The following is an 11,450-nucleotide window of genomic DNA, read 5'->3' as shown; positions in this document are numbered from 1 at the left end:
CCTGACCACCTCAAAGAGGTTCCGACCCATGGCAGGTAGCGAAAAACTGGTTAACAACAGACAGTCAAATATATGGTGACGGAAGGAGACTAGACTTTGGGTGGCGAGTACAATACGGTATACAGTTGGTGTATTAGAGAGCTCTGCACTTGAAACCTATATAATGTATTAACCAATGACACCCCATTAAGTTAAATTAAAAACTAAAGCATCCTCGAACATGGTAAAAAAAAAAATAGTGGTTAACGATTGAATAATGCTGTATACATGGGATGTCTTTTAGAAATATTTTATGCAAAAAGCTCAAAATTGAATTAAAATTTGGCTCTTAAAAACGTTCCAGTTATCTGGAAAATTAACTTAGATTTACTTACGTGGAATATTTGGATACTGATCCTGTATAAATAAGGTGTTACAGTTCAGAACTAAATACCCAAGACAAACCCTCTACAGCTGAGAAAAGTTAAACTGGTTCTTTACCCCTTCGGCTGGCACAATTCTTCCAAAAAAACAGCTCCAAGCGATACAAAGAAAACCTAAATTTCACTCCCTTCTTTCTATTATTTGTGTGATCATGGGGAAAATATTTGCAGGGACCTAACGTCCTCAACTGCAAAGTCAGAAGACTGGGTTAGAGGACAGACACTTGGATAACTCCCAGATATCCCTCTGATTCTGGCCTTTCCTGATTTCTGATTCTGAAATCAGGAGCAATTCTCACCTTCACAGTGGTCCCCAAGGGCGGATGCTCTGTAACCCTGGTCACAAACACAGCGGAAGGAGCCCTCTGTGTTCCTGCACTGCCCATTAGTGCAGAGATGCTGGTGCTGGCATTCATCAATATCTATGAGCAAGAGATGAGAAGGAAACTGGAAAAATAGTGCTTTACAAACATTTTTAATTATTCATGAAAAATGAGTCTATAAACTATCTTGTTTATAATTAACTTAGATTAGATTTTTCATTGTGTGAATTAAACTGATCTTTAGTAAAAAAATCATTAATCCCCCAATAAGGAAAAAGTCCAGATGAATTTAAAATTTTAATCAATGTGTTAAGGACCTATATATATTTATTCCACTGTTCACTAATAATTGGCAAATACTCTGCTGTAATCTGTAAGCCTCTACTAAACTTCTTAGATTTCTTTTATAGATTCTATGATAACACTGAGTTTTAAACACTTACGTCTATAATAGTCTAATGCAGAGGGCAGTCCACTACAGCTCAGTGCCTGTTACTGGATATAAAGTTTTACTGGAAACTAGCACTACCTGTTCATTAAGTATCAGACTGCTGACTCTGACCCCTGATCGAAAGCCTCATCACACACGTCATTTCTTTTTCACTAATTTACACGTCAGCCCCCTAATAATCAGTGTTACAGTTCCATCTCTTTCAATAACAATGATTTTCTGGCCAAACCTAATGGCCATTCCCTCCTCTCAGCCCAGTTGATGTCTAAATTGCCAATGAATCTCTCTTCCTTAATCTACATATACTTGGTTTAGAGATTATTCATTCTAGAATCATAGTCCTGAACTCAGGGTCACACGCATACATGCATCATATCCACATACAAAAAGAACAATAGTATACTACATGTATTCAATTAAATCAGACTTCATTATTAGAGTTCAATTATTCATCATTAATTTAATGTTCATCATTAGTTTTTAAGTTTCCTGAGGACAGGGATTATGTCTACTGCAGCCTTTATTCCTTCTTACATAACCTAGTGTATTACAATTAGCAGGCATTCAATTCATGTTTATTAATAGGCTTTGTTTATAATGTTTAAGTATATTTATCTGCTTCTGGCAATGTGATTTTATGAGTAAACACAAAGATCAGTTTCCACAGGGACCCCGCACCATCGCTGTCCCCATTATTTTGGTTATCACAGCATTTCGTACCTAAGATTGGTTTGCCCTACTGATCACCTGGTGGGTGGTTCTGCATATCGCAGGCTCTTCAAAGGAAAAGACCATGAATATTATGAGCTTATTACACTATGTGTAGACTTTGTCTCTTATTATACATTGTAGTTTTCTCTGCACAGTAAGCATTTGATAAATGCTTAGCTAACTGAGGTCAGGAGTTATAAAAGTATAAAACTCTGAGAAGGACTCAGAATCTAGAATCGATTACTTATCTGTGTATGAGTGTGCTGGTGTGTGTTCTAATATTCTCCACTTTTAGAACAGATATTGTAAAGACCTTCTACATTCCACAAAGGGATAATTGGGGAAGGTTATAATAATATTGGTAGATCTCATATATTGTCTCTAATAACACCATCTCAGGAGACCTTTTTACTCATCAAATATTCAAAGTTTATATATAAACATGGATATGATTTGTTTCCTTATAATAAAACTGATCTTGTATAGTGTATTCTGTTCTTACTTAAATGTTATTTAAATGACATTTCTTTTCAAGAATACAGTTGTATTCTTGAAAATCACAGTTGATACCATAATACCTTGAAGCTCAAGATGCATATATTTATTGAGAAGCGAAGTAATTTTTGTATAAATTTCAATGAAAAAAATTTTAAAGTCTAAGTTCGACCCCATCGTGACCTAAAATCCTCACTATCACCTGTAGGAATGGGATATATTTATTTCAGTCTTGCTGTAAAGTCTTCTTTAGTGATTTATTTTTTAAAAGGAAGAAATTTAAAAAGCTAAATACACACAAAAACGCGGGTCATTAACATTCCACAGGATAACAGGTCGATACAACGACCTAACTGCTGAAATCCTAGTATGTAAAATTTCTAAATGAATTTAATAGAATTGAGTTTCTGTAGTAAGGAGTTACAGGGAGCCATAATTTTTCTTCCTAATATTAATGCCCATCTACTGATCACTAACACCATATTTTTCAAATTTAAACTTTTCTCATTCTGTTTTATTGACTTTCCTGACCTAAGTTTAAGTCCTTTGCTTTCTGGCACTATAAAGCAATCAATATCTAGGTAGTTTTTCAAAGACACACTCATTTTACTGAGTGCACAATTTTTCAGGCCAAGTGTCTGAAATCACAGTCGTGCACGGTGTCACACTCCTACCTTCACACTGGTCTTTTGCTGCTGACAGCTGGTACCCCTGCCCACAGGTACACCTGAAGGAGCCCTCGGTGTTTTTGCACTGTCCATTTATGCATAGGTTCCCTTGCTGACATTCATCAATATCTGTAAACACAAACAATGACAACTGTTATAAATAAGGGCATATCTAGAAGACCCATTTAGCTCAACTCTGGAATCACAAACCAAGCTACTGCCTTCAGAGCCTTCCATTTCCATGTTGGCCTTTTTAGGCATTAGACACAACAAGAAAAAATTTTATAAACAAAGGAAAAAAAAAACTACTCAGGAGAATGCATCACTCTCTACAATGCATCCTAGGGTAAAGATTACAAAAACAATAGTATTTCCTATATGAGACTTCATAAATTTTAGTATGATTCAGCCCACTAGTGTTCCTCATATAAACCTCAGTATGCTGAACTATAGAATGGAAATTGTTACAGACAGACAAATTTACGAGCAAGTAAAAGCTACTTTTAATATAACATCAAGCCCTTCACCATCTCTCTCATACTTTAGATAGAGCATACACAATATGAAATCTTTTAGAGTTGAAAACAGAAGACAGAACCTCAAGTATAAAATAAGGATGATCTGGCAGTTTGTAGACCTGTAGAGTTTCAGGAAAGAAGACAGAATAAAAACTCTACCAAGAATTAAAAAAATAAAACCAAATTATAGGCAGTTATAGAGAGGAATAGACATTTCCACTGCATTTAGAAGATGCTGAAAAGCATAAGGTCAAACACTCGTATTAAAAGACACTGAACTTATTTTCAAAGAAACAAGGAAAGCTAAGCAAAATGATATCATGATGACAGCTGCTGGAATGCCAAAGGAAAAAGTGGTGAGAAGTTTTTTAAATGCCTTGATTAAACATAAACTTATTGACTGAGAAAATATAATCCTTTATGAGTGTTCTAAAAAATGTCATGTATACAATTTATACAAATGTAGAAAGAATTGGACTCATCAGTAACTTGAAAGCACTTATGGTATAAGTGGTTAGTTTTCTAATTGTTTTTATTTGGCCATTAGGTTGGTCTGATCTAATCAGATAATTCTTTCTTGAACAGATGAAAATCATACCAGCCCTAGACTCAGAGGGGGAGAAAGGAGCCGTAATCTAAAAAGAGCAGAATTTGTTTTAAGAAAACTGTGTCTTAACGATCAATGTCTGACTATTGTTTTCTTCCAAAAACATCTTATTTAAAATGCATCTAAAAGATTTTTCCCAGGAGGATTCGATTAACTGCACAGTCATTCCCCTCAAGTATTACTGACAATTACCTGTTTCCTGAGCAAAGTTGCATTTCTTAATCTCTCATGAGGCATTAACCTTTTGAATTTTTATCCTGATATAAACAAGGTCTTGGGTTATCCCATATGTCCTGAAAAAGCTTACATAAACTATTAATGTAATTGGAATTCAGGAATTTGTTTCTTATTTATTTAATTTTATGCAGAAATTAGTTTACTAGAAACTTTTGTTTCACTTATTGTGTTATTGATCCCGTTAATTTATAAATAAGTCCTGGCTACCAACTACTGACTGCCAACAGAAATTAAAAAGCAAGCTGGATTTCATTTTAAGAACTATTTTATGTCCTTCCAACACACTCTAAGTCCATTAGCTTTAGGAGTGGTCGACAGCAAAGAATAGCCTACATCATATTTTCTTTCAGCACATTCTATAAAATACTAGCAATCTCTCCGTTGAAGAACTTCAGACCAACAACAGTTCACGTATCTGGTTAGATCTCATGTAATGTCTGACATTTTTAGTGCCTTGGACTCTTTTTGACTTTCTCAAAGAAGATGACAAATTAAGCTTTCCCATGCGAAGATGTCTGCTGCAAGAATATACCCTCCATTCCAAGTACCGTCAGGATGAGCCAGACATCTTACATAAGTTACTCATTTATATTGGGAAGAATGTCAGAAGTAATTCATTATAAGTAATGACATACACATTTGGAATAACTTGAGGCAATGCAGTTATCTTGAATAGGGTGATCTTTGGGCACTTAAACAACCAAGGGTAACGGAGAAAGTTTAGTTCTATAGATAAAAAGGCGTTTTTCTTTTCAGATGAGGGACAAACTCCCTATGACAAAAGAAAGCTTTCCAAAAAACGAGGCACACGGGATGAATGTCTTCTCTCTTTTGTGCCAAGACAGAAATATAAAATATCATTCTCTGTGAAAGATATTTAAGGGACTTTTTACACATATTACTATGACAAGTCCAGCTCAGAGTTAAAATAGAGACTATCTCTACTTATTCATAAATTTAGGACATACAGTACTATAGTGTACAGATATAGGGACATACAAAGACATAGATACAAAATCTACAAAGAAACAAGTAGAAATGAATTAATACATTAGATCATGTATTTACCTGAAAAAAGTCATCAGTACATTTAGTGAGGTGAAAACAAAGACAATATTTAGGACTATCAGAAAGGTGTGATGGGCAGAGTTGCAAGAATGTTAAATAAGGGACAGATTTATGACCTGGGAAGAATCTGACATCTGTGAGCTGATGTGGTTGGGAAAGATTATGAAATAATTAAAGAAAAAGAATGTTACATAATTTATTATTGTAAAAAGGAAGGACTTTTCTTGGAGAGTGAGGAAACAGATAGTGTATGTAGGTTTCAATCCAGACTGCAATGGAATGACCACAGGAGACTCAGAGTACAGGGTAAGGTTAAACAGCAAGTGGGGGTAACAGCCCTTTCCCACCTCCAAGCTTTGACATGTGCTGTTTTCTCTGCCTGCTAAGTTTTTCTCCCCTTTGTATTCAATAATTTAAAACCAAGTTCAAATGGCAACACCTCTGTGAGGCTCTCTCAGAAGCACGCAAGCAGAATTAGTCACATGCTTCTTGGCCTTAATAGAACTTTGTACATGTTTATAATTTGGCAAATAACATTACCAGCTACAATGCGACATGATCTGCCCTTACACTCTCATTCTCCATGTACTACCTCTGTTTCTGTATTATCTTATGTAATCCTGACATCAACCCCAGTAGGTACCATTATTGTTGCTTTTTTGCAGATGAGCAAGTAAGGCTTAGTGAAGAGAACTTGTCTAAGCTCACACAGCCTCTGAGTGTCCAAGCCACAATCTAATATATTACTTAAAAAAAAAAAAAAAAACTAAACTCTGGATTTTATTCGGATTTCACCACATTTTCCATTTATGTCATTGTTTTGTTCCAGATTCCAATTCAGGGCACCACATTACACTTAAGTGTCTTGTCTCCTCAGTCTTTCCTTGTGTTTCTTGTTTTCTTGTTTTGTCTTGAGGGTATGAGCCAGAATCCTGTAGAATGTCCCCAGTCTGGATCTGCCTGATATTTTTTTCATGATTAGACTTGAGTTACAGGCTTTTGGAAAGAATAGCACAGAGGTGAAGAACCCTAGTCTTCACAACGTCAGGGGTATGTGGCATCACTGATGACATTATCCTTCATCACTTGGTAGTTTATTATCTATAATTATCTGTTGCAGGTTTGCATCTCTTTCAAGGAATCAAAATTCTCTGAAAGATCACAGTCTCTCAGTAATATCTGCAGTTGAAAACAGTGCCTGGAACATGTTGGCTCTTTGATGCACTGGAGGAAGGAAAGAAGGATGAAGAGAAGTTTCTGCAGCAGCTCAGCAGAGTTCCTCACAGACTGAAAAATATGAGTGTTCCTAGGAGTGGCGTCAATTGATGATGTGAATTCTGGAGTGCTAGGGAGACCTATTAGAGAGCAGCAGCCTCAGCTGAGATGCCAATGGCCAAGAGTAAGGGAGTGGTAATGAGTCATTCATTCAACATGAGTTTACTCTGAGCATTATCCACCTAGAGAGTCCAATCCCTGAATATTAGGGATGACATGAGGTCTGGAAATCTGAGATTAATTATCTAAGGTTGCAAAGCACAGAATATTCCTAGGGCAGTTGTGACATCAATTTGGACGGCTCAGATAATGCAAGTTAAATAAAGCAGTAATGACAAACGAATTTGGAATAGGAAGGATGGATTACAAGAGTTTTCATGAATAAGCCGATAAAAAGAAGCAGGCACGTTGAGAAGAAAAAAGGCACACCACAGGACGTGGCAATAAACTAGATATAGCCATTAAATAAAGATGAACAATGACTTTTAATGTTTGAGACCTTCGTCCACCATTAACTCTGTGTATGAGGAAAGAAATAATACCTCTCAGAAGATTCTCATGTTTAATTTGGTCTGAGATGCCTGGCTTACGGAGTGGTTAGGAAAGCTGTGGATGTGGGCCAGGAGGAAAAGGACCACGAGAAAAGGAAGATGGGTCTACTTTATATGCTCCACTGGGACTGGCTGGTATTCTGTTGTATGAAAGAAGAAAGGCACCAAATTTCAGATGTCTGTGAATTCCCTACTGCCGGTGAGAGATTCTTCAATTTGATAAACAGGAAAAGATAGTGACATAAATTTACAAAATAGGAAATATAAATGTTTAATTGTTCATTAGAAGTTATAATTACATAATTAAGATTATATTAAGGTATATTACTTGTTAATGAAATAAATTTAATAATTAGAAGTGTTTGGAGAATTATTAAAGAAAACAAGCGTTAAAAATATTAAACCTTGTAAAATAAACATACATTTTAAAAGTTAAAATTTAGTGTCCTATCAAAACAGTAAAAAAATTCAGACCATCTTATCCATAATTCCACTTCTGTGAATAAAGAAGTAATCCTAAAATTCAGATATAGGTTTCTTTTTTAAAAAAATGAGATTGGTTTTTTTTTTTCACATAATGATGAGAAGTTGGGAAAAAATATGCTCATTCAACACCTGAAGAACAGGAAGTAAATGGTGATATAGCAATATGCCGGAATGTTATGTAGTCTTTTAAAAATAATTTTGAAAAGCATGAACGAGATGTAAAATGCTTACATATAGTATTAAGTTACAAAAAGCAGAATTCAAAATTCTACACAGACCGTAAAATATTCATAAGATATAAATATTTTTGAATGAGATTATATTGTACCTCATCTTTTTTTTGCCTTTCTGCATTTGCTAAGTTTTATACAATGACCATATGTTGTTTTCATTTAAATTTTTTGTTCATAGAGAATTTATTTATTTATTTATTTAAATTTATTGCGCTGATATTGGTTAATAAAATTATCATAGCAATTTCACTGAGATATAATTTATGTACCATGCAATTCACCTATTTACAGTGTATGATGTTTTTAGTATGTTCGCAGAATTGTGCACCTGCATATATCATCTACATAATGAGAAAAATTCTAAATAAACAGATGTATAGTTTATAAATGCTCTGTAAAAATACACTGCCTTCCTTTATATAAACAGATATGGTCTGTATTTAACCACTTTCAAAGATGCCAACTAGAAAGTGCCCCAAGTAGCTCAGTCAAAATAAATGACAGGTAGCGTGGGTCCCTTTTCTAATAGACTCTTAATGGAGGTTCAAATAAAAATGAGAAATTTGATCACAGCATTTACCTTTACAGTGCTTGTGGTCTGGAGTCGGGGTGTAGCCTTTGTGACATGAGCACCTGTAGGAGCCTTCAAGGTTGGAGCAAGTTCCATTTGTGCAGACCTTTGGTTCCAGGCACTCATCCACATCTTGAAGAATGTTGTAGGATGGAAATGGAAAAAAAGACAAAAAGTTGAATTTGAAATAGTGGATCTTTAAAAGAGGAGTGCCTTCTTTAAGATAAGCTTTCAAATTCACTCTTAGAAGGAAAAGCTCTGGTATGAGCTGCATGTATGACGGGTCTAACCCACATAGTTTTCGCAAAGTAACTCGAAAATGAACCAAATATTTTTTATGAATAAATTTGACGTAAGATTTATTGTAAAGGGAAGGGAGAAAGAGACGTTTTAGAGCAACATCCCCCATAAAATAAAATACTCCAAGGAATCAAAGATGTGTTGAGGTCTACTTGGGGAACTGATGAGTTCTACAGGATGTGAAGATTCACAAAGGCCAAAGATGGCTCATCACCCAGAACAAACACAGGAAAAAGTATAACAGAAAAGTGGAAAAAAAAAAAACTTTAATAAAATGTCCTAAGATGGTACTGAATCGGTATCATAAAAACCAATCTAAGAGACAAACATAAGCCTATTTAAGCAGTTTGAAGGTAAGATATAGGCAGAAGAGTCAGATAAAATAATAATAATAGCTAATCTTTACCAGGCACTTGACTGCCTACAGACACTAAAGCCTTTATATATATCATCTCATTTAATCCTAACAAAATCCAGAGAAGCTAACCATTTTACAGAGAAAGGAACCAAGGCTTAGAGAAGTTCAATAGCTTGCCCAAAGCCACATAGACAATGGCAGCTCTGAGATCTGAATCCAGTCACCATAAACTCCAAAGCCCATCCTTTATCCTGACTGTAAGTTTCCAGTATAGACAAAGTTAAGTCTAGTGACAGTAAAAGGGAGAATTATGAGTTTACGTTTGTTTTTATTATTTGCTAACAGCATTTATATAGAAAGTAATCATTTAAATGTTCATTGATTTCATTCAACAAACATTCATTGCTCCAATGAGAGCACTGTTCATTCAAAGGAAAAACTGGAGTTCTGTGCCTCATCTGAATGCCCTTGGGAACATCCACTGTATGTTGTAGTGGGAAGGCATATAATATAGTATGAATAAGCAAACGCTTAGAGGAAAAACAAACCACAAAATGCTATAAATACATAGCATCGCAATTTAGGTTAATTTTATATGCAATCTATAACTTAAGGCATCTTAATCACAAGGCAGACAAACAATAAGGAGGAAAAGGCTCCTGATTGCATTCATTTCATTTTACAGTGCTCACCACAAAAGCATTAGAGCTTTCCATCCTCCCAAAGTCAACAGGCAGAGTCCTGAACACATTAACAACAGAGATCAAGTTTTACGTCTGCCATCCAGAATTCAGATTGCATTCATTTGCACTGCATTTCATTAAAACTATGTTCTGTCTTACAACAGAATTCAGAAATAAAACATTACCAAAATAAGGCCAAGGGGTGTGTGTGTGTGCGTGGGTTTGTTCCATATGCATCTTGAGAACAGTTGGCACTGCCTCGGTGTTCTACCCTACTTTCACAAAATCACGAATTATGGTGAACTGACTCTACTGCATGACAACAAAAATAGCACTTCCAGTCCAATTCATTATTCGTTCTTCCTTTGGTTGTGGGAATCCATTTTTGTAAACACAGAAAGCAAACAACTTGAAAGAAGAAGCCAAATACTGGAGCCAAAGTAAATAATGGGACAGAGTGAGCCTAGAAGCTAAGCATGAAAATTCCTGACAGCAACGTAAAAATGTCATGTCCAGTATGTGGTTTGGTTTCAAAAATGTTAACAATGTGAAAAATGTATGGATTGCTCTCTTTAATCATTCATGCACCAGGGACTTATGGGGCTGCAGAATGTAACAGCAAGATTGGTTTAAGGTCATAGCTTCTCTAGTTAAAGTAAATTAAGAGACCTTATGGATATTCATGAGATATTTGTGCAAGTTATATTTTGCTAGGCTACTATCATGATTAACGATGAAACAGAATGCCTTGAAATGTCTAGGGAAGCCTGATGTGTTTACTCTTTTCTTTACTTATTACAGACATAATTGCATAGAACCAGGATCCTATCAAATCAGTCATTTACATGTAGATCGAACAGTTTGAATTGAAATGAGTACTTGGCCTTAATGAAGCTTGTGCACTTAAGGAAATAACTATATAGCAAAATATCACTAAAGAATCTCTATATGGGGTCAAAAGGACAAATTTCCAGCTCTAAAATAAGTAAGTCATGGGGATGTAATATACAGCATGGTGATTACAGTTAATAATATTATACTGAATTTTTGAAAGTCGCTAAAGTAGATCTTAAAAGTCTTCATCACGGGGGGAAAAAATTTGTAACTGTATAGTGATGGATGTTAACTTATTTTGGTGAGCATTTTGCAATGTATACAAATATTGAATCATTATGTTCTACACATGAAACTAATAAAATATATGTCCATTATACTTCATTTAAAAAAAAAAGATCTCTATATAGAAGAAATATGTCTAAACTGGGGCATCACTTGGTAGATGTAGAAGAAGTAAAATAAACTCAGTGTTGGATCTTTAGCCCAGACTCGTGGCCTAAACTGCGGATCCCTGCACCTAGTTGGTCAGGCACTTCTGAGTCTACATGGCCAAAAGTGATCTTTCCCACTGCCTTCTCTTCATGCTGTCTCCCAACGTCAGTACCTGGTACCACTACCCACTCAAATATCAAGTCAGACACTGGGGCTTCATCCTT

The 11,450-nt window shown here is 35.3% G+C and overlaps 1 protein-coding gene across 4 annotated transcripts in view; it reads right to left on the bottom strand.

Moving 5' to 3' along the window:
* Window positions 1–11,450, bottom strand: part of LTBP1 (latent transforming growth factor beta binding protein 1) — a 204,125-nt gene that overhangs the window by 76,581 nt on the left and 116,094 nt on the right. For all 4 annotated transcript variants that reach the window (XM_015588228.2, XM_015588229.2, XM_015588230.2 and 1 more), the window contains exons 16-18: window positions 8,626–8,748; window positions 3,077–3,199; window positions 722–844 (exon numbers count right to left, since the gene is read on the bottom strand). In XM_015588228.2, the coding sequence (XP_015443714.1) occupies window positions 722–844; window positions 3,077–3,199; window positions 8,626–8,748 (369 nt within the window). The remainder of the gene's footprint in view (window positions 1–721; window positions 845–3,076; window positions 3,200–8,625; window positions 8,749–11,450) is intronic.

Source organism: Pteropus alecto, unplaced genomic scaffold (genome assembly GCF_000325575.1).
Source record: "Pteropus alecto unplaced genomic scaffold, ASM32557v1 scaffold61, whole genome shotgun sequence".
NCBI lineage: Eukaryota > Metazoa > Chordata > Mammalia > Chiroptera > Pteropodidae > Pteropus > Pteropus alecto.
This window is presented reverse-complemented; position numbering and strand designations above follow the sequence as displayed.